At 42.8% G+C, this 24,816-nt stretch overlaps 1 protein-coding gene across 1 annotated transcript; it reads right to left on the bottom strand.

Moving 5' to 3' along the window:
- LOC133350633 (polycystin-2-like protein 1) lies at positions 1-24,516 on the bottom strand. The gene is given in 17 exon segments (XM_061565214.1): positions 1-1,703; positions 2,174-2,217; positions 3,641-3,773; positions 4,246-4,340; positions 4,774-4,891; positions 5,820-5,941; positions 7,341-7,439; positions 8,025-8,145; positions 9,759-9,940; positions 10,482-10,652; positions 11,437-11,665; positions 12,516-12,740; positions 14,340-14,590; positions 14,927-15,060; positions 19,002-19,112; positions 23,892-23,973; positions 23,975-24,516. Coding segments are annotated over 16 exon segments (2,277 nt in total). The 5' UTR covers positions 24,143-24,516; the 3' UTR covers positions 1-1,703; positions 2,174-2,181.
- Between the last annotated feature and the right edge of the window lie 300 nt (positions 24,517-24,816).

The raw sequence follows: 24,816 nt of genomic DNA on the forward strand, positions 1-24,816 counted from the left end.
TGATTTATTTTATTTTTATACCTACGTGACTTTACCAAAAGAACCAAAGAGTATGAAAATAATGTTGTCTATGATGCCACCATTCATATATTACCTGCATATCTGCACACTTCACCTCCATTTGATAATAGGCAATAGCATCGTGTATTCGGAGTTGGGATTTAGCGTTGTTTGATGTTGACATTTGAGCCCATGGATATACCAATGTCATATAATAGCTTATAAATAGCTCTTTGGAACACAAAGTGCAGTTTTATTTATTCAGGGAAACGACGCTAAGTCAAATGACTCTTTTTTCAGGAGGGTCCTGCATTTGGGTTTTTATTTAAAGATGTTTACGCCAATAAATTAGTTATTATACAAGTTTCAGTAAACCGGAACACCTGGAGAAAACCCAAGCACACGTGTGGGGCAATACTCCATCCCCATACAGATGGACACCAATGGAGATTAGTCCACTTGCAGTACTGCCTTCTCGTGGCTAGCCAGGGTATGGCACATCGACGCCCAAAAGAAAGGGAGTTTCACAACATCTGTGTGATCCACCAATCATTGCCTCCACAGGGTTGTAAGCTGCTAATACAAAAAAACTGTCACCTATTAGCAAGAGTACAACTTTATTAGTTTGATTGCCATGGAGAGCAGGTTTTGATGGGCTGCTTCATATCTAGAAATGTGGAAATGGGCTGAATATATCCGTTATGATGTAACACCAATTTGTAAACAGGTGATACCGGTTGATATGTTTTCTCAATTCTGGCCAATGCCTTAGGGCTCAAATACAAACTTGCTAAGAAGTATTCAAGTTATTTCATAAACACCTGTAATCATAGGAGCACTTGAGCTTATAATTTCTATATTTTGTGTGCCAAATCTGATGACATTGCAGAAAAGCGAGCATGACCAGTTAAAAATCCCCACCCTCATTTCAACTATGCCCTTGGCAGGGCCCAAGTCAATGAATGCCCTTTTGAATTTTATTTTTTAAATTTGGCACCTTAAAAGCAAGAAAGGATTATGGCTCTTTGAATGATCTTAGTCACATAATTAAGTAAGCCTCGAATGTGGTTGACTGCATGAATGCATAAAATGCAGTAGATTTTTTTTACAGATTTACAATAGGTTTGTTAGTATTTCAATAGTGAAATTAAATTGCGTAATTACCATAGAGCATTCTACTGTGGAGAGGTGGGTCTCTTCTTATTTTATCACACAGGGCTGTTGTAATGTATACAGTTGCTGCACATTTGATACTTGTTCACTAAATTCGAAATACATTTCTCTACATTTCGGGAAAGGCCTAGATTTAACATGTCATTTCGATGTGATCAATGGGATGTGATCATCACACCGAAACCACACAGTGTATGTAGACTTAAAGAATGAAAGGTAACATCCCAGGCCTGCAATTGCTTGTTCACGTCATTGCTGGTGGAAAGGCCTCCACTACAGGGAGCTTAAGACAGATCCCCTCTCTAGAGGCTTTAAAGGCATTATATTACTAGTAAGTTAAGGAGCCAATCATTTATTGGGGATCCATAAGGTGTTTAAACTATTTTATTGTGAACTGAGAATTCCATGACTTTTTTGGATCAGGTTAATGTTATATTTTGGAATGGATTATGGGCCAGTGTTTGACTTCTTAAATATTGTTATATGTTGGTCACGTGTATCTTGCCACTGGTATTCTGCAGGTTTCCATCCTGAAAAAAAGACATCAACAAGTTAGAAGGTGAGCTCATTGATTTACTTCATAACTATAATGCTGCTCTTTACCGGCCATCAAAGACTCTAATATCCATGCCACTGGAACTATGATCCTCACTGTGGAAGTGACCAGCCAATGGTGTGTACATGTCTGCACGTCGAGCTAACAGATGTTGGTAAAATCTACCGCGTAGGCATTTACTAATTTCTCCAATGTAGAGGAGGGCATGGCGTTTGCAGGCAGTGCAATAAACCAGGTTGGTGGAGGTGCTTGTGAACAACATGGTGTATCACGTATGATGCTCGGGGTGTTTTTAGCTGTGCATCGGTTGATGTGAAGTTACACGTGTTGCATCCTCTCCCATTATACATTCCAACATACCATTTCTGTACATTAAAAAAAAAAATGCTCTTTTGTATTTATATTTTACGTACTGCATTGGTGAAACATAAACGTCGCACTCACCCTGACAATCACAGAATGTTGTCCTTATTATTGTCATTTTCTTTCTACAAAAAAATAAGAAAAAGATCCGGCAAAATTATGAACGCAATAAACAATAAGAACATTAAATATTGACTTAAAGCTTTCGTGACTGCAGGAATCCATATTCTTTGGGTATTTCGGTAAATTCACGTAGATAGGTTCAAAAAATAATAAAATAAACAAAAAACTACGACGTTTCGATCGCAACACAAGCGACCGTTGCTTGTGTTGCGATTGAAACGTCGTAGTTTTTTGTTATTTTCTTTGAACCTATCTACGTGACTTGGCCAAAAGACCCAAAGAACAATAAGAACATTACTTCATTTTAATGAATACACGTAGAATGTTACTCTAAGGTTATATATACAGGGGATGAGAGCAGTGGAACAGTCGTTATAGCTCTGCATTTTAAACCCGATGCGCTTAGTTTGAATCCCGACCATGGCTAACATCGGTGGCGAGTAATATCTGAACCGGTTCTGATCATCCTAACTTCACCAACTCACACTATCAGTGTGGTGATGTATGATCATGACTGACATGGTGTGGGGAAGCCTTGATTGACAAATGGCTGCCATTCATATTTTTTCCAACAACACAGGACAGCGAATGAGGCCACAGTGCTTAAAGTTTATGACGGTAACAATTACCTGCTGCTAAAGTGCCCCATGCTGAAAAAAGAGGCTGGTGTTCTTTGTTTACAGCACCAACTGCTTGTGTGCATATGCTACGGGGATACTACGAAGCACACATGTCCTCTTTGGTTGTCCTATAGATTAGGCAACAGAGAAATACAGAATTTATACTTTTAGCTCTGGGTTAACACATTCCTGCGGAGGGAGCTGGTAGGAACGTTGGGTTGCTCGGTCAATGGCCAGGGTCAACGGCGGCGTGGTGTATTCCGCAAATATGCCCGCTGTGAGGGCGGGCACAAGCCGGCGTGAGTAGGTTAAACGTTGAGTTTAATAAGGGCACCACAGGGTGACCAGTCCCTCCCCACCCAGCCCCACCGATACCACCCCCCACCCAGCCCCACCCTCCCCACCCAGCCCCTCCCCACCGAGCCCCTCCCCACCCTCCCCACCCAGCCCCTCCCCACCCTCCCCACCCAGCCTCTCCCCACCCTCCCCTCCCCACCCTCCCCTCCCCACCCAGCCCCTCCCCACCCTCCCCTCCCCACCCTCCCCTCCCCACCCAGCCCCTCCCCACCCTCCCCTCTCCACCCAGCCCCACCCCTCCCATTTTTGGATGCACGACGGACGGACAGAATAATCCCCTGTGGGCTGGTGTAACCAGGAGGCTACTACCAGTATAAACAACAGATAAGTGAGTGACACACCACCTCGACACTGTTGACAGTGTTGCACATAAACACGCGTGCCCATTTCTTGACGCGGTGTCAAACTCAAACAATACTTATACTTGCTGGATGTCGTTTGCCCATACCTGGTGGAAATTGTTGCGTACGTTGTGTTCTTTGTTTTCAGGTGTGTCCATCTCGAGCTTGGTCAGCAGGGACTCCACCTTGGACATGAGATTGCCCATGGAGCTCTCTATCTTAGCAACCCGGGAGGCAAGCCTATAGTAGAGAGTCGGGGGGCAGGTGAGTGGGGAGAATTAGCAAGGCGGTCATCGTGTCACGAACCATATGTCGGTGTTTGCCAGAACAGTGTCAAGCCATGGTGGCATTTATTTCACGTGGCAAATTGTGTCATACTATCAGTATATGATCATGGAATACAACAACAATAACAATCATAATTATCGTAACAATAGTAATGGCCTATATTTAACCTGGAAAGCTTCACCGTTAATAAACATGGTTTTTCAGAAAGGCCTAGCATAGGGATATTTGTCCAACGAGTGTTTGACATGTTGGAGAAAACCAAAAACCCACCACGCATACAAGAGGTAACACTTAAAACTCTGACACAAATTGATTGAAGAATCAAATCCTGAGCTACCATCTCTAGCCCACCTTACAAGGTTGACAGTGTACTGGCATGTTGATGAAAACCGTCAATGTTCGTGTGCTGTCAATGTCAACTTGCCTGTTGAAGTCGTCCTTTGTCACACGAGATGCATCTCCAGGTTTCCCAGAATTATCCATGGTTTTCAGAGCCTCAATATCCTCATTTAATTTATCCTGCAGCCAAGGAGATGACAATCTGAAGTACAGATGCCACCTTAACGAGTGAAGTGCAGTTGTGCGCAACACAACATTTCCCGAGCACAGCAGTCACATCTTGGCGTTTTATTGTTACAGGAGTGCTTACACAGATTGATTTATCTAGCGATAAAGCCAATAAATGCGACCACAGATTTTGATAAATATGTGTTAAATAATTAATCCCAGCTTGGGGAAGTATGGTCAAACAATTGCACTTAGTCGACACGGCAGCCCTGGATGAAGGCCTCCCCACACCATTGTCGGTTATGGGAGTTATTTACCCATGCTTGCCCATGCTGGTAAGTGCGGGTTGGTGAACAATATATATACTATCCATACATTGTTTTCTATTCACAATAAGTGTTCTTTGCATGCTGTTTATGGTGAGTGGTGTGGGGAATGTGGCTACCTTCTGTCCCTCAAGCTCCGCTCTTAGCTGTTTCTGCTCATCTTCGTCTAACACGTTGTCCGAGTCCTTGTCAAACTTGGAAAAGGCAGCTGCGATTTCCTCATCAGAGTGGCCTAGCCTGATGATGATAGTAATAAAACGTTGAAGGCAAATTGTCAGTTGGAAAATGATGTACATTTAAATCTTGAATTAAAGCTTTTGTGACTGCAGGAATTCATATTCTTGGGTCTTTCAGTAAAGTCACGTAGGTAGGTTCAAATAAAATAAAAAATAAATAAATAAAACCTACGACGTAGGTCGCTAACCCCCCTTTTCCTGAAGACGACCGCTTGTGTTGCGATTGAAACATCGTAGTTTTTTGTTATGTTTTGTTATTTTCTTTGAAACTATCTACGTGACTTTACCGAAAGACCCAAGAAGATGTACATTTACACAAGCAAAGGTAAAACAGCAGTGAAATCAAATACAACACTTAATTTTTACGATCCATAATGCACATACTGGTTTGTGTATATGTGTTAATTTTAGGGTTTTTTTATCCTGAAATATCCGTTCACGACACACCTAAGAAACAGCCAAGCAATATTCAGTGAAGGATCAAGTGTGAAGCACATTAACACAAATATATAGGGATGCAACAATTCATCGATTCATAATGATTCTTAAGCTCACGATACAAGCATCGATCGCAGGTGTCATAATCGATATTTTTATATTCGTATGCATTGGGTATCATGGCTTCAGGTCACCCCTGCAGCCATTAGAGGTGCTACCATTTCACCGTGATTTTTAAAACAGAATCAATTTTCGAACAGAACTGCGATGCTGAATCACGACAATTTATACAATTTCAAAGGAGGTTAATCAATTTCCCGCACCTCCGATTAGCACGGTTGGCGATGTATGGTGCGAAATAATTTCAACATACACCTCTACAATGTGCAATCTAATGTATATTACACAGGTTATAGTACAAGCATGGTTAGGTGTTTTTGTAATTCATTCTGGGAGACCATTAAATGTTGGCAATGTTCACATAGTCATACTGTTTGAGATTCTTGCGCCAGATGTCATATTCTAAGTGCTTTCCAGCTGAGTCCAAGGCACGTTGCATATCTGCGATGTCATCCTTCTTCATTTTCAGTTTGTTCAGCATATTCTTGTAACCCTGGCAACCAGACAGAAATTGCCAGAATAAATGTGTGGCAAGATGTGCCCTTTGAAACTTTGAGATCAAGAAGGGCGCTATAATGAGTGCATTAATAAGTAACTTTCCTCAGTGTGCAGTGCAAACGAAATATGTTTTATTTGGGCTCAATATAATTATAATATTCACATGAATATCATTTTAAATTAATTATACCAATTTTCGTTTGAAGTGTGATTAATCTGCATTCATTGCTTCATTCGACTTCCTTGCAATTCATTAACTTCCACCTTATTACGACTATTTACATGACATTCATTATCTAATGCTATTTAACAATCTACATAAGGTATAATCATTCTAATTAGCTTAATGGACCAAATAATACATTTTGCTGAATATTTTCCTCCCAATTATTCAAGCAGTGTTTGATGTGCAAAAGCTCATTTCAAAAGTTGCAATGTCCTGGGAACACGATCACCATAAAACCCTTGACAACTCTCTTGACCAAGTTAAACAGAGGCTCTTGCAACAACACTATTGAAAGGTAGACCTACACTGCATGTTTTCCCTCGGGAAGTGTGCCACAATTCCCCTTTACCATGAATGGAAGGGAAAGGCTTCAGTACGTTGTTGCCGGTACATGGGCGGCGGGGGGGGGGGGGTAAAGGATCAAGGGAGGCAGCGACGCCACGTGGTGACGCCACGGAGGTCCATTCTGTGGCCCAGAGACAAGCTGGAGTGTTTTTTACCCATTGCAGATGCGTAATTCGGCCAATGAGAGTGAGTCTGCCTTTGCAATTCAGATAAAAACGTGCAGTCACCTAGAGGAGAGGACCGTATGACAGACAATCCATGGGGAGATAGGCGAGTGGTGCGAGTCATAGCACCTTCTGACAAGAATATGCACATTAACACGTAGGCTTTCGCGACCAATATTCATAATAAAGGTTTCTGGGTCAGATCAAGTATTTGCGGATCGAAGGGCACTTTATGCCTTGGGGCCTATTTAAGGACCGCGAGTGGAATGCTCGGGGCATTGCGTGTTTGGGTCCGCTCGTTAACGGCTCTTGGCGTGGGTCATCTCTGAGCTCGGGGAGTGCCGTTCCCATAGCGCAGGAGGGCCTCGGGCACGAGTGTTGTAGTTTGACCGAATTATAATCATTGCCCTTTGGAAGACGTTGTGTGGCACATATTGCTTTGTAATCTAAGCAAGTGTCCTGTAATGTTATTTTAATAAATGTTCTGCATAGCTGGGCCCTGCTGCATCGTCCAGCATTTCAGTGTCTCTGTATTGGCCACGTTTGTCATTGGAAGTGGATCTCAGGTCCTACACTACACGTTTAAACCATCCTGACCTGTTCTTTAGTCTCGTAGGCCTCAGGTGTGTCTCTATGTTACATCAGAGAACCCCACCCACCTGCTTGAAGAAGTCGCCAAACTCAAAATCGTCCTTCGTGTCCGCCAGCTCTGCCTTCACGTCCGTGTAAGTGTCGTTGATGATGGCCAGGAACATGTTCTGCAGAGCATCAAACAAACAGGCATGAGCCATTGCTGGCCTCTACAGGGCTCCATTGCATCCCACTATTAATCACTCACTCTCTCTGGCCTATCTAGCTCACTGCTATGAAGAAAATAAATTTTCCAAAATGTCACCCGTTGAATATTGTTTCCTTTTAGGGCAATGGTATTGACAAATGTGAGTTTGTATTAGTTGTCCTTATGCATCACTGCCAATGCAGAATCACAAACATTCTACAACAGGAAAGATTTTGATATTAAGTAAAAGCCCATACACTGAATTAGCAGTGATGTAGAAGCACTGGGTGTGATTAGAAGGAATTTTGGGAAAATGACGATGGTTAGTGTTTTAAGAAGCAACGTTTTGTATAAGTGAACTATACAAATGCGGGATACGTAACAATTATTGGGTGCTTGCACGTGTCAGTATTTAATACTCGACTGTTTTGTTTTCAATGCCTTCAAGCTTCATCACATAGCTTATATTATTGGCTCAAATATCACGGTGCAGTCTGTGTTGGCTCCTCTAAGTTCCTGTATCCGGCACATTTTTGGCTTCGTACTCAGGTCATGGAGAGCTCACCAGCAGAACAAAGAAGACAAAGAAAATGTAGGTGGTGAAGTAGATGGGGCCCAGGATCCGGTTGGCGTTCTCGATGGCATGAAAATCAAAATCGCCCAGGATGATGCGGAACTGCGTGAATCTGTTGAGACAGCCATTTGTATAAACACAGTATTCGTACTGCCCTTTGTCAAGCCACTGTTGGATGAGGGCCTCCCCATGCCATGTGGTTGGTGAAGGTACGGAGCACAAACATGGGCAGCAATAAGTACATTACAACAATACATAGTGCTGCACAGCCCTATGCCACCCACAACGTAGCCCTTAATATGTATTAATATATAATGCCATTTAGATTTAGAAAGCACCTAAATACAACCGCATCCCACGACGCTGTCATTTAAGCAATTGTAAATGTTTCAGTTACTATTAATAATGCCTTTGAATTCCTGCAGTCACGAAAGCTTTAAGTCAAGATGTAATGCATTTGCTTATTGACAGCAAAGATCCATTGATGAGATAATCACCATGAGATTGTATTGCCATTACACGAATACAAAATATTTGAAAGCAATACATTTAATTTAATATTCATATTGTTGTGCGGCAATGTCATTGTGCCAGCTTAACAGTCCAAATTTTATAAATTGTGAAAATCTGCATAGCAACACCGCCCTCTACTGGCAGACTTACGGTGCGTTAACCTTGCACCGAACAGAGACTGCTGCCACCGGGGGTCTCCTTGGTTAGACTATAGCAGGCCAAATTTCGATTTAAAGCTTTCGTGACTGCAGGGATTCATCTTATTGGTTCTTTTGGTAAAGTCACGTAGAATGGAAATAATAAAATAATAAAAATAAAACATAAAATAAATTTCGATTTAAAGCTTTCGTGACTGCAGGGATTCATCTTATTGGTTCTTTCGGTAAAGTCACGTAGAAGGGAAATAATAAAATAATAAAAATAAAACATAATAAAATAATTCTCACGACGTTTCGGCCACAACGCAAGCAGCCGTCCTCAGGTGAAGAACAGGTCTGTCGAAAAGACAGCGTCTGAATGAGAAACGTCGTGAGAATTATTTTATTATGTTTTATTTTTATTATTTTATTATTTCCCTTCTACGTGACTTGACCGAAAGAACCAAGAAGATATAGCAGGCCATTTGTTGAGATGAGATGTGATGTCAGGTGCTTAGAGTTGTCTGAGGCATTTAAGTGCCCTATACATACAAATACGTATCTTTGACGATAGCACAAGCATCTTGAGCAGAGTATTGAAACTACCTAACTATTTTTTTAAACTATGAACTTTTTTTATTTTACCAGGTAAGGCCCACTGAGCTATATAGCTCTTTTTTTATGAAGCGACCAAGCCACAAATGATAGCTCAACGAAGTGGCGTATCATGTTGACATTTATAGCAGCCAAATACTATAAACACATGTTTCTAAATGTGGAGGGGAAAACGGGAGAACCCAGAGAATAATCCATGTGACCACTGGGAGAGCGACACGAAAACTCCAAATCTACAGCAGCAGGCGTCAGGGTGGGGATCGAACCCACGACCTCCTGTATACCAGGCGAGGTAGTTGACATCTCCTAGCCACCGTGATAATGAGAGAGAGACGCAAACTCCAAATATACAGCAGCAGCAGGCGTCAGGGTGGGGATCGAACCCTGCGACCTCCCGTATACCAGGCGAGGTAGTTGACATCTCGCCGCCATGGCAACCAAGGTGCTGCAACAAACGCACATGCAGTTCACAAAGCTGCCGAAGTCCTCCACTTGAGAGCCAAAGACGAGGTATCCTGTCTGCGCGTAGGCGAAGAAGATGATGAAGAACATGACGGCAAAGCCCAGGATGTCCTTGGCGCAGCGAGCCAGCGTGGAGGAGAGCTGCGTCAGGGTCTTGTTGAAGCTCACGTACTTGAAGATCTAAGGGCGCGATTGCACAAGAAGCCATCATTGTACATTTAATTTTCGGGTGATTTGTAGAGGAAGTCAAAGTGCGTTTGGCAGTCCATCATTGCACTAAGCAGCATAGAAATTGTATAGTCCATCGCATATACGACTGTAATGTATCCGCCGTAATGAATTAACTTTTCACACACACAGTGGAGTATTTTTGCATGCTGTAACTGTTATTTGTATTGAAGTTTTCAAGTCTGACCTTTCGCATAGCAATGTAATCTTCATTTCAGGTACATTCACTCACTTTGTAACCATAATTGAGTTGTTTCCACATGTATAAAGAAGTGTGTCCACTGAACTTGTCATTCAAACCCCTATTTGTACACGGTGTAACCAACAATTTCATTATATTTATTCCCATAATCCGACCTTTTCAAATACAAAATCCGAAGTCCCCAGTGAGGCGGACATGCACTGCAATTATAATATGATTTCATGAAGAAAATAACGCAAAAGACCCGTGCATCAAAGCAATGTTCTGTTCGGGCAAGTGAAAACCGCTCACCTTGATCCAGGCAAAGAACACATTGATGGCCAACATGTTGTTGAACTGTGTCTGCCAGAAGGCGAGGTATTCAAAGTCGGCGTAGATGTTGGGATCATTGAGCAGCGCCCCGAGTAGGTTACTCACAGCGATGGTTCGACAGATGTTGAAGATAATGGCGACCATCGAGAGCTGCAAAAAAATATGATGTGCGTGAGAAAGATTCTCATGTCAAATGCACTCTCCACTTCTGGTGTAATAATGACACGGATTCTGTACCATAGTGATTAATTTACCAAAATAACGATCATTTGAATTTGTGCAGCATCTAAAAAGTTTAATCACCGAAAAATTCCTTTCGGGCCAAACATAGAAACATCCATGGCACATTCAGGTAAAACAAATAACAACACTAAATTGAAACAAAAGAGATTGAGCAGTGGTGCAACACAACACGCAGAGCCGTCTCAACCACCATGACTGCACGCAGAGGGTGGATTGCGCTGCGATGTATATCGATTGAGACGACGACATCTCGAGTCTATACAACCGGAGAAAGAGGATGACGGAATGGCAAGGGGTGGGAACATCTAGAGGGAGTCTAATAAGGACAGAACCAGTCAATGTCATCGGAGGGAAGGAAAATCTTGAGTTTGAACATAAAGAAGGGAGAGAATTAGAAGTGTGGACAACCACGGCCTGAGCATCCACAATGCTGCACTTTATCACACATCATTCTAGATTTGAAGCTTTCGTGACTGCAAGGATTCATACTCTTAGTTTTTTCGGTAAAGTCACGTACGTAAAAAAAATGGAATTAAAATTAATAAAAATAAAATAATAAATGATTTAGATTTTTTTAAAAAATGCAAATAATTTTTATTATTTTATTTTTATTTCATTTTTTTTATCACACATCGTATGAGGAGTGCCTTTGCACGTGTGGTACTAATTCCGGTAGCGTGAGGATGCTCACCACAATCACGATGATGTCCAGGCAGTTCCACACGCTCTTGAAATATTTCGTGCCATGGAGACGCAGCTCTAGGCCTTCTTCGACCATGTAGTAGAGAATGAAGCAGCAGAAGATGACCTCGCACGCCATGATGAAGTAGTCGAAGGCGCTCACGTAGCGGATGAGCTTCACGGTGCGAAACTGATATGAGGGCAGTGCCCCTCCGGTGAGAGGGAACTCGACCACCAGCCTGGGAGCAAGAGTATTCATTAATTTAGTACATGCGGCATTCGTGCCAATCAGACAGCACGAGGCTATCACGGAAGTGCTATGTTTCGCGGACGGATGTAGTCTGCCGGTTAGGAACGATGTTCCTACGCGGTTTTATCCAGTTAGATAATTTGTGGTTATGCAAAAAATTAAATTGGACTGTGCCACCAGCACACATGGCCTACTCTTTTTAGAATAATGTCACGTGATCTTAAACACCCACTGTCGAGCTGTTGAACGAGGGTGGCCTCAAGGCTCGAACTGCGAACCTCTGCAACGAGCGGCAACCTGCTTCTGCTCGGCCACGTCAAGCATAAACGAACCAGCCATGTGTGGCTCAAAAGGATTGCGTCGATTTGCAGCAGAATAATTACGCTGTGTGCTACACAGTAAGTGCGACACTGAAACAACGCTTTGTAGGTAGATCAATGCTCGGCATAATGGTGCCAGAGGGATATCGTATTCGCTTGACGAAGTAGTGTGGTGCACGTATAGCCAAAGAGAAACGGAGTGTAATAAACATGACATTACAAATGCAATCTAAAAAAATTACTTCAAGTGGAATTCATGTAAAAAAAATACTTAAAGCTCAAATCTAGTTATTAGTACCACATTGCATATTCAAATCATCCTGCCAAAGTATGCAGACATACAAGAGCATTTCATGTGCATTCTGCAAAGATGCCAATTAAAGTAGTTGTATCCGAAAATATAACGACAGTTTCCAAACTACATATATGTGACGAACATGGAATCATCAAATGTATTTTTACAGTTCTGCGACATTTTGTTTCCTTTCATTGCAGACAACTTGCACAACAAAAGCACACCTGACGACACAGAACAGGTTGATGTTCCCATTGTAGGTGGTGAAATCAATGAAAACGGCTCGAGTTCCATGGTCCAGCCAGAGGAAGTCCTTCAGCTCCTGCAGCATCGGTGCACTCTCGTTCTTGCGACGTGAGAGGTCTTTATAGTAGCCGGCTCCGCTATATTGAGCCAGCAGTCCCCAGTGGGATGACCCAGATAGCTCTTCTTCTGACCAATACCTCCATCTGTTAAGATGATAATCACAATAACGTTCATTGATCATTCATTGCCAATTGGCATTGTCTCAAAACGATGGCCATGTGCAGAAGAAGGCGGCCATGCACATGAAATATGGTTACTCTTTGGTTCTTTCGGTAAAGTCACGTAGGTAGAAACACAATAAAACAAATCACGACGTTTTGATCGCAACACAAGCAATCTTCATCAGGTGGAATAACCACAGCAAGAAAATGCTGAAGTAGGCCTACTTGCTGAAGTATTATTTATTATTTATTTTATTTCTACCTCTGTGACATTACCGAAAGAACCAAAGAGTATGGATTCCTGCAGTCACGAAAGCTTCAAATCAAGAATGAAATATGGTTCTCAAATAAAAATTAGAAAGAGGGAGGAACATATATTAAATCACCAATGCTAGTCAGGTGACAAAGACAAACATTTAATAAATAAATATCAGTCTGATGATGAATACAAAAAATATTGCAATTCAGCTATCCATCAATAGGCGTCTCTAGTGCGCAATGTTGTACTAGTTACGAATTGGCCACGTTCTAATAGTAGGTTTTTACCCTTTTAACTGGTACAAAACTGACACCTTTATTCAAGGCATCATGTTTGCAATGACCACAACACAAGTAGTCAAACAAGCAAACAAAAAGAAGCAACTCTGATAAGGATGATAATATGCACTGTCCTTGAAGTTGATTGGCCCACACCCGAGACGGCTTTCTTTAGAGCCTAGTCCCCATTGGTGTAGGGCCAGATGACACCAGAAGGCGTACAACTCAAACACAGTGCAATATCAGAGTATTGAGAGCTCGGGGTAAGCATTTACACTATGAGATCTCTTTTACCAGTGGCAAAATATAATAGTAGGTTTTTACCATTTTAACTGGTACAAAACTGACACCTTTATTCAAGGCATCATGTTTGCAATGACCACAACTACTTGACTACTTGTGTTGTGGTCATTGCAAACATGATGCCTTGAATAAAGGTGTCAGTTTTGTACCAGTTAAAAGGGTAAAAACCTACTATTATATTTTGCCACTGGTAAAAGAGATCTCATAGTGGCCACGTTCTGTTTACGTGACAACCCTTACGAGTTCGCTGTGTCGGGTGGTGGCGGGTTTTAACGACACATTTATATATTTACGCGATCTAACCCAAAAAAACTCTTATGGATGATATTGGTCGTGAAAGCCGACGTGTTAAACTGATATCGCTGCAGTTCGAGTGATGCCCACTCCGACAACAAACTTGTAATTTGCAAAGGACATTTTACGCAATATTTTTTGGTTATACAGTATTTTCTAGATACTAAGGTGCATTTTAAGGTGCACCACCAACATTTGCTTTACAAGACAATGTGTCTTTTCATCCAGATAAAATCTCAACTTTGTACAACCTTTGCTGCTCCCCACTGCAAGCAGAACGACACACGTCTTCCAGCAAAACCATTTGTAGTTAGAGGAACATCTACCGGTTAGGAATATGAAACCTCACTTTTAAATCGTTGTGCGAACCGGTTCCTACCTACTTGACGTTTGAAAACACGTCGTCCGTGTGCAAGTGTCTAACGCGGATCGGCGTCAGTAACTCACGCTGTGCCTGTGCCTCTTCCAAATGTGTCTTTGTCTTCTTCACCGGGCGAGTATCCATCGTAGCATCCGGGGATGATGTTCCGAAAGAGGGAATAAATGGTGCAGGAGCCATTGCGCACCTTGAGCTGGCGAACTCTTGGCACGCCCAACATCACGTTCTCGTATTGTATGAACGATTGGTTCACGGGCAGCTGTTCGTCGTTGTACCACTTCTCCCAGTACAACCCATCCAGCACTGGACCTTGCACGACCTGTCGTGATGAGTGGGGTCACGCGTTCAGGGGAGCAAAGAGAAGCGACGTCGAGGCTCTTCGACGCATTGTTTTGATGCGTTTCGTGTTTGCTTAGGGTGCACGGTGTGTTCGATTATTAGTCGATGACCAAATCACCCCACAATGCGCCCGACCGCCTCACATCTCAGAAGCTTAGAACCTGGATAGAGATTGCGTGGGTAACAACGTCAGATGTTTCTGACCATAACCCTCGCACTGATAAAACGTTGTATCTGTAACAATAACGCATTGCGTGCCTGTCCCGTGTTACGCGCGAGAACGCAATCCACAACCATCGCAGTGTCAGGGTCGCACCTTCCAGAAGTCGTCCATGCTGCTGATGCTGTTGAAGTTGGTCCCATCGATGGGAGAGACCGGGGATTCCACAAACAGGTCCATCATCACCTTCGTGTAATAGTACGTGTTGGTGTTCATCATCCCAAACGTCACTGCACACACAAATCAACGGCACGCGTTAGGGGCCGTCCATAAATGACGTCACGCGATTTTGGACGATTTTTGACCCCCCCCCCCCTCGTCACACGGCATCACAAAAAGTCAGACCCCGCCCCCCCTTAAATATGACGTCACAAAGCTCTGCCCCCCCCCCAAAAAAAGTAAAACATCCTTCAAATCGCTTTAAACTATTGTCATTGTAGTGCGTATTTAATGTGGCGCTGCACTCTGATGTTGTAGGAGAAAACATTTATTAAAAATTATATTTAATTAAGTAGAACGTGTTGTCTATATTTATTTAAAGTTGCGCATTTGTATGTGACGTCACATTTCTCACCCCCCCGTCACACATCGTCACAAATGTCTGACCCCCCATAGGTGCGTGACGTCATTTTGAACGCCCCCTTAGACATTTTTGTAAACCATTTATTTGCCAGGCTACGTAGTTGTCAACAGTAGACAACTGGGATTTAATAAACTTAATAATAGCTAACTTGATTTGGAGCTTTCGTGACTGCAGGAATTACTCTTTGGTTCTTTCGGTAATGTCACGTAAAAGGAAAAAATAAATTTAATAATAGCATACGAGTTTCGATTGCAACACAAACAATCATCATCAGGTACAAATGAAAGATAAAACAAACCTCGTAAACTTATAAACAAATTAGTCAACACCCTATCTGGTTGATTACGTTCTTCCAAAGATTGCTAAATTTGAGAGAGGTAATAGCTGTGTAATATGAACCCACATTGCGTTAAACTGTTTATTTGACTTGTCACTGAGACCATGTATACATTTTTGTACTTTAAGATTTAAAAAAGCTCCACTTTTAACGAATATCAGTAATCTATTTGTGTTTTATAGGAATAAGAGAAAGATCCCCCGTAGTAAAATGTTATTGAGCTCATTGTTTATCATCTCATTGTTTATCATCTCATTGTTTATCATCTCATTGTTTATCATCTCATTGTTTATCATCTCATTGTTTATCATCTCATTGTTTATCATCTCATTGTTTATCATCTCATTGTTTATCATCTCATTGTTTATCATCTCATTGTTTATCATCTCATTGTTTATCATCTCATTGTTTATCATCTCATTGTTTATCATCTCATTGTTTATCATCTCATTGTTTATCATCTCATTGTTTATCATCTCATTGTTTATCATCTCATTGTTGCTGTTGGATGAAACCCTTTCCATACCGTGTCGGTCGTGGAGGTGTGTTTGACCATACTTCACCACGCTGGTCAATGTTGATGTTGGCCGTGGCTGGGAATTAAAGCTCACGTCGCCAGGTTTGCTGCAGTTGCGCTAACCACTGCGCCACCGCTCCACTCGTTATTGACAAATGCTCGGCATAGAAACAAACATTAAATCAATTCTAGACTTGAAGCTTTCGTGACTGCAAGGAATCATATTCTTAGGTGTTTTCGGTAAAGTCACGTAGGTAAAACATCAAAATTAATAAAAATAATAAAATAAAAATAAAGATCACGACGTTTCGGAGGCAACACAAGTCTCCGTCATCAGGTGGGACAGTCACAGCCAGATCAGCTGCATCAACACTTGATGCAGCTGATCTGGCTGTGACTGTCCCACCTGATGACGGAGACTTGTGTTGCCTCCGAAACGTCGTGATCTTTATTTTTATTTTATTATTTTTTATTAATTTTGATGTTTTACCTACGTGACTTTACCGAAAACACATAAAAAAACATTAAATCAACAATATTTTTTGATAAATGCTGCCAAAATTGATGTTTATTATTTTTTAACGGGCGCTTTGGAGGCAATTTACGTCAGGGCAGCGTGTGTTTTATAGATATAACAGCGCTGTTGACAATGGGCATTTGTTCTCTTAAAACTGCATGCGTTAAAACAGCATTGGCTGCATAAATTGATAGTAACAATCTCTCTTTGCTGTGCAGATAAACAAAATGACGTGCTGTTGACATTTCTCCATAGAATGGAAACATGCGAAATTAGCCATTCAAATGTGATCTCTGTGCACATTCCCAGTACAACCTGCGTGTTTGCAAGAGGTAAAGCTATATAATTGCTCAACGGATACACGAGACGCATCCTGTGCGGCAAAGATAGCAAGCGCATTGTGTCAACCTCACAGAAAAAAAAACAAAGGGAACTTGTTTTGGTCGACAGGTAATAGAATAGACACGATCAAGTTATCTGTTTACCCACATAACTCAAATGTTACCAACAAAGCCGTGCCGACGTCATTTGGTCACATGACCTATCTGCAAACATTTATTGGAACAAGCAATTTGCTCTATAGTAACCGTCCGAAGTTTAGTGCCTTAGACGGCTGCGTCCTGTTCGACAGGGCTTTCACTGTCATGCGATGTCTGTAGCTAAGAGATAAAACCTTCTTTGTGTATTATAAATAACCCAGAATAGTGAAACGACATTACACGCGAATTTAAATGTTAGGCTGTCACTTTCCACAAAATGTTTCACTTTACTATCAGGATATATTTTTAAACACGTATGTGTTCTGAGTAGGGTTGGCCTGTGACTTTCCGTCAAACACATGTTTTGTTTCATGATCAGATGCTGGAAAGTAAAGGTATCCTAAAATAATTTAGGTTATTTCAAGAATGTCTAAATATGACCGTTGTAAAATGCAGTGTACGACAGCTGATAGCCACGAGAGATAAATTGCCATTTTGTGTAAAATAATTGTCTATGTATCTATAAAATGCTAATTATGACACATTATGACTAATTACTCAGAATGCACCGAATCTATGCAAGATCTTAGAAGCTAAGCGGGCTTGGGCCTGGAAAGTGGACAACCACCAAGTTACTCTTTGTTTTTTTTCGGTAAAGTGTTGCGCCCGAAACGTCGTGATTTATTTTATTTTATACCTACGTGACATTACCGAAAAAACCAAAGAGTATGGATTCCTGCAGTCACGAAATCTTCAAATCACCATGCAGGTGCTGTCGATTATTTCGGAGCTATGTTCTCAATAAAGGGCAGTGCAACAAAATGCATTGTTGTACTGTGTTATGCTCCAACATCTATGCTCAGAGCCTTCGTCAACATGTACTGACAGGCGTGGCGAATTATGGTCGTATTACCCACACTACAGTACGTGCATAGTGTGAGTAGGCCCTCATCCAGCAGTTGATCTTCACAAGGGCTCTGTACGTTTGTAAGGGGGCATGTCTCTGTTGTCATTATTCGAGGTTGGGGTTGGTAATTTGAGCATAAATAAAAAAAAACTGCATGTACTTGCATGACTCCGAAACACGGAGGTGTGGATTTCTGTTGCAAATGTCGTGCTGCCTGCTGTGTATTTTGATTCCATCCCATGTTATTGTGGATAGAGATTTGAATCCATGTGAAAATGGTACGCAGTAGCTTGTATTTCATCTTCAGTTACATCAATTGCCCACACCTGATATGGGTACAGTAGCAAAGTAAATAAGACCCTTTGCATACAGCACTTATGGCTCAAACTGGACTAAGGGCAAACCAGATACGTGGTTGCATGATGCGTATTATTGACGTGCAAACTTATACAATAGAGGTCTAACAATGCATCAATTAATTCATATCAATGCTGAAGCTAATGATACATGCATCGGGTGGCATTTAAAAGAATTGGGATTTCTGGTTCGTATATGTTATATGCAATCGGTTCGCATGACCTTTCCTTACAACTAGAGACTACAGCGTTGACAAAACGTTGAAAAAAAATCATTAATAATCAATTTGATCGCCGGGAGAACAAATGTTTATTAATAATAAAAATGTATAAATGAATCATGGACCATTTACAACCCTATATCATGCCACCGAGCAAAGTGCGCCAATCACGGCAGGGAGACTACTCGTATGAAGGGCCGTAACATTTGCAGCACAACACACCGTGGGTATTTGGCAACGTAACTTCAACTCACACAGGCAGAGGTCAATGAGGAAGACGACGTAAATGATGAGTTCACGGAGGGTCGTCTTGAAGTACTGCTCCCGAGTGGCATTGACTTCGGTGAGGCGCGTCCCCCAAAACCCTGGACAGCACACACGACAATGTTGACAGTCAGGGGTTCTGGAATGGAAAGCATCGTGCAATACTGCCGGACTGTATTAAACGTAGGGCTCAATGTCTTGGGAGGGTGGCGAAAACTTTCAGGAGCTCAGCCCCACAGAGCCCCAGCTGATAAATAAAAGCCCGAATTTCTATGAGTCTGCGGTATAACCTGGCTGTGTAGCAAATGTGATATTTGGAACTCACTGACCATGGTAATACAGTAATCCTACCATAAATCATATGTAAACATTACTCTCTACAATCGTACTCTTAAGCAGATCAACACTGCTTTTTGTGTTCAGTTTGTTGTTCTTACCCCCGCACTTCCGATTAGCACGGTTGGCTACGTACGGTGCAGAAGAAGTTCACCGTAATTCCATTACTAAACACACACTTAACAATGACGACACGCATACAACTAACTCTTAACAATAATCTAATTTAGTTTTAAAGCTTTCGTGACTGCAGGGATTCATATGAATAAAAATTGTTTTTTATTATTTTATTATTTCCCTTCCACGTGACTTTACGGAAAGAACCAAGAATATGAATCTAATTGTTAACACTTTGCAACCATAACACTAATCCTATGGTGTGCACTCTATGATGCTTGCCACTATAATCGCAACCTCATCCCTTCCTCCATTACACGGTGACTCGCTGCTGCAGGGAAACGAGTCGGACTTAATTAATTGACCACATTAACTCTCTTCACCATTTTACCATCACCCGCAACAACTCTGGCCGATATATAAACACACAATACAAGTAAGGTGTTTTGAGAAATTAGTTGTTTTAATGTGTATTACTTGTTAATGGTTACGTTTGTTAAGTAGCACGCATGTAAACTTGGGCAGTACTGTAATTACAAATCCAGACCCTAGTTTTCAGTGTCTACGAGTACGCAAGGTAACGCGTGTTGACGAGTACAATTAGGGCCTTACGAACAACAGACTTATCAACTGTGTTTTTTATTCTTCTTCTTCTTCCAGATGTTCCGACTTCGCACTGCCGCGGCTTCCTTTCAGGATTCGCTCAGTGGTGGTGGTCAACAACGTCGCTGTCGCGATGAGGTGGTGTGGATGGAGATGGGGACACGTCAGCAACGTGTTGCAAACATGAACTCAGTCCATACTCTTTGGTTCTTTCGGTAAAGTCACGTAAGTATACAATAAAAATAAATCACGACGTTTCGATTGCAACGCCAGCAATCGTCATCAGGTGGGAAAACCACAGCAAGAAAAACGTTTTGCTGAAGTCTAGATTCAAATCCAGAATGAACTCAGTCTTTGAATGTGAACTTGAGACAGCCGCACTTAAAATTCCCCACTTAGGTTCACCGTAAAGGTTTAAACAAGAACACAAAAAGCGCCGAAATTACCTTCACGCGATTGCGCGTATTTCCACATTTGCGACGTGGCCGATTGAAACTCAACGGCGGTGGCAGCAGCAGCAGCAGCATTCGAGCACAAAGCAACGTCAACAGCCAGTCAACTGTGGCAACTGCCCTACCGTTGTGATAGGGTCAGTATACGAGGCCGAAACGTTGGGTTTTTTTCCTTTTAAAAAAATTGCGGTATTTCTCTACATGTCTCGTCCAACTTGCCGAACTTTATTTCCAATGATTATCGCGTGCGACCACGGACCTAAGTGGCCTCCAATCGAGTCGTGTGTTATTTTTTTTATTTGTTCTGCTGTTTGCCGTTGTAACGTATCTCACTCGTCGCTTCTGGACATCCGTGAAAAAAATTGAGCTTTGTCGCTCATCGGATTCCCCCTGCGGTCTAAACACATGTTTATCAGTCTGACTTAGTGCTCACTCCCGCACATGACCGGGGATTGAACCCAGGTGGTTAATCTCTCATTGGAATATTTTCAGAGGTCCCCAACCGACCCCCCCCTCACCCCGCCCCCACCTAGACCACGCCCCCACCTAGACCACGCCCCCTGGCAGCTGGTGGGGGTGGGGGGAATATTTTCTGGAGCTCAGCCCTGAACAGCTCCCAGACATTAAGCCCTGATGCTAAGTTCCTTTAGTTTTTTTCTTCTTTCTTGATTTGAAGCTTTCGTCACTGTAGGGATCCATACTCTTTGGTTCTTTCGGTAAAGTCACGTAGGTATAAAATGAAATAAATCACGACGTTATAGTTTTGACAACGAACTAGCCACATAATGGCCTATGCTGCCGATGGCCCGTATACAATACACTCTATCAACTGTACTTGTATTGTTTAATGTAACGGCCCAACGTCTGATCGGTATGAAGAACAGACGGTAGTCTTCTTCTTGGTTCTTTCGGTAAAGTCACGTAGAAGGGAAATAATAAAATAATAATAAAACATTGTTTTTTTATTATGTTTTATTTTTATTATTTTATTATTTCCCTTCTACGTGACTTTACCGAAAGAACCAAGAAGATGAATCCCTGCAGTCACGAAAGCTTTAAATCGAAATTTAGACGGTAGTCTGTTGAGTGTCAATCGCCGGTTCATGACCTGCAGATTATGAGAAGAAAAAAATCCCCATCAATTTGACAGGAGAGCCAAGAAACGAAGAACTATGAGGAAGACGAGGAAGACACTCCGATAAAACGCGTTTAGTATTCCGGAACGAGAAGAAATGTCGCCTCATAGCGCAAAAAACTAAAACTTTACAGAAGACGACGCGATCCAATGAATGCCCATTGCGTCCTGTGGTTTTGATAAAAGGGGGAACCCGTCTGTAGAAAGCCAACAGTGGTTGTGTTATGGAGAGGCTGACTACCATCTTTGGAATGTGGAATTTTCACCATTGGTTCAGAATTGCTCCCTTGTTTGTTTGCGAAGCCATTTTCTGAATATAATTCTCACAATTTAAACGAATATTGATGACATTTTGTCCGAAGTTGACAACTACTTGGGCGAATATTTAATAACCAATTCAAATATGCGTCAAGCACCTCCGATTAGCACGGTTGGGTACGGTGCAAAAGAAGTGCAACATACATCCAAGCATCCGCTATTAAATCCGTTCTGTACCCTTTCACGACGGTTCTGATGCTGCTCCATCATCATCATCATCCGCACCCATAGGTCAAGGGCGTGGTGGCGCACGCTTGTAGCCCAGTGGTTTGGAGGAAATGGTTGGTGGATCACGCATATCTGTGAAACTTTCAAACCCGCTGTGTTGAAGTGGCCAGGATATGGCAGTGCAGCAAGTTGCTTCGTGAACTCGTCCTGTGCGAACATCTTGAGTGCTACCCGTGCTTTTCACTTGAAGCAAAGATGCACGAAGCGTGAATTAACTAAACATCCCCAATACAAAATTAAAGGTGCAGCCCTGTAATTGCTTGCTCACGCCACTGCTGGTGGAGCAGCCTCTACTAGATAGAGCTCGACGGCTAGAACCTCGACACGTTGTTTGGCCTTCTCTTCCACGTTGACCAAACGTCTGTGAAGAGGTGGGGAGCGATAGTGTAGCGGTTAGCGCGCTGCGCTATGAACCGGGCGATACGGGTTCGATTCCCGCTCACGGCCAACACCAGCGACGATTATCTAAACCGGTCCCGGGCCCTCCCCTAGGTCGATTCAGCCTCAAATTAGTACCTGGTGTCGTGTGTAAGCATTGTCACTAGGGAGACAAAGGCGGTCGGGCGTGGTGCTGGCCACCCACCCCCTCGTATACCGTTCCGGCCTTCATAGGTGCTCGATAACAGCACTTGCCCCTACAGTCTGTTAAGGCTACACGGGGGATCTTTGTCTTTGTATTCGCGATTTACTCCACCATACTGGACCTGTGCCGATCTGCTGTGGTGGAGCCACTTGAACAGAGGCGGCGAATTCAGGACACGTGCGCAAAGTTTAAACTATCGCGCCGGGAGATGGAATCGAGCCTGTATTGCAAGTCCAGCGTGATAACTATCACACCGCGGCAGCATCCCGTCTCAATGCAGGGACGTCTTGAAAACTAAAAGGTGTGAACTCAGACTCTGCGAGGCTTTCCTAGGACACACACATAGCTTAGTCTTGGTATTATGAGACGCACCGGAATGTAATACGCACTGCAAACCTGTGCCCAGTGTTAATAAAACTTAACAATCTTGGTTCACACACACACAGCTACCGAATTATAAGACGCAGCTCTAACTTTTGCGGATTATAATCCAGAACATACAGTAATGTAAACGCAGAACTCCTTTTATCCGCTGTGATAGGGGGGCAATATTGCGGATCCTATTATCCGCGAATTTACTCTTAGATATGGGCTTTAAACTCGTGAATAGCCCGTGGGTAATTGGAGTAATATGTTGCGTGACTCCTCTTACCCGTGAAAAAAAACCGCGGATATTAGGAATCAGCTTCGCGATGTATTGTAATTAAAATAGCGAACAGGAAGCAATAGGGCAGCTGATAATAGCAGTTTTTTTCCCGACCATATTAGCACCACGGATAATCAGAGTCGTGGGTAATCGGGTCGCGGATGTGAGGAATTCTCTGCAGGAATCCATACATTTGGTTCTTTCGGTAAAGTCACGTAGGTAGAAAAACAATAGATCACGACGTTTCGATCGCAACACAATCAATCGTCATCAGGTAAGACAACTACTTAAGCAGTTTTTTCTTGCTGTAGTTGTCTCACCTGATGACGATTGCTTGCGTTGCAAAACGTATTGATCCATTATTTTTCTACCTACGTCACTTTACCGAAAGAACCAAAGAGCATTGACACATTGTTTAGTCACGAAAGCTTCAAATAAATGTATAAATGCCAAGACACCCACCTCGGATGGCCTTGCCGACCTTGCCACAGCATCCCGGTTGCTGTTCTTGGGCCACAGCGAGGGCTAGCCCGGCCCCCGCCGTCGGAGACCGGCTCCGTGAGCATCTCCTTGTGGCTCGGCACGCCGAAAGCGCTGCTCGCCGACATTGTGCGGACCGAGCCCGTGGGCGAGCCGGTACGCGAGCCGTCGAACGCATCGTTGTCGTAATTCTGGTGAGACTCGTATACGTTGCCCTTCTGATTGACGCTCATCGCTGAACCAAATGCGACGTCCGCCGACGAGAAAGTGAGCCCGATAGGTGAGTGAACTGAGCTAATTTTTGGGGCTGAACTACAAATCAATTATCCTCAGGCTATCTGCTCAGTTCAATTTGTCGCCTTGTCGTCCCTTATATTGTTTTTTTTCGTAATGTTTATTAAATATCATATATATTTTTTCATATAAGTTGTGTCGTCTATATATACACACACACGGTTGTTTCCTTGCTATTGTAGCCGTATTATTATATCCTAATATCTGCCAGTACCGGAGGCGCTGTGCGTTGGTGACTGTGCAAATGCAAACTGTGTCATCGTGCGCCTCGGACCAGGTGATCACGCCCCACGCTCGCACAATTTTAATTGTCGTGAGCGACCACGAATACGCGTCGTGGTGGCTTCCCCTAGCAGGCGGCGTCGGTGAGGCGGGGGGGAGGTACGATTGGAAGAACAGAGATGCAAGGGATGGGGGCTGCTGCTGCTGCTGTTGCGGACATTAAAGTGGGAACGCTCAGAGACAGGGGGCTACGGAAGGTGGGAGTGGTGCGTTAAATCCGGAGCTGTCACAGATCACGTATTATCTCGTCACCGTGGCCATACTGGGAAACGGGGAAGTCATTCCCTGTAACAGGACAACCACTGTTGATTTGGCATGAAGCAACTCTTTT

The sequence above is a fragment of the Lethenteron reissneri genome, chromosome 34, assembly GCF_015708825.2.
Source record: "Lethenteron reissneri isolate LAM-NWPU_2019-01 chromosome 34, ASM1570882v1, whole genome shotgun sequence".
NCBI lineage: Eukaryota > Metazoa > Chordata > Hyperoartia > Petromyzontiformes > Petromyzontidae > Lethenteron > Lethenteron reissneri.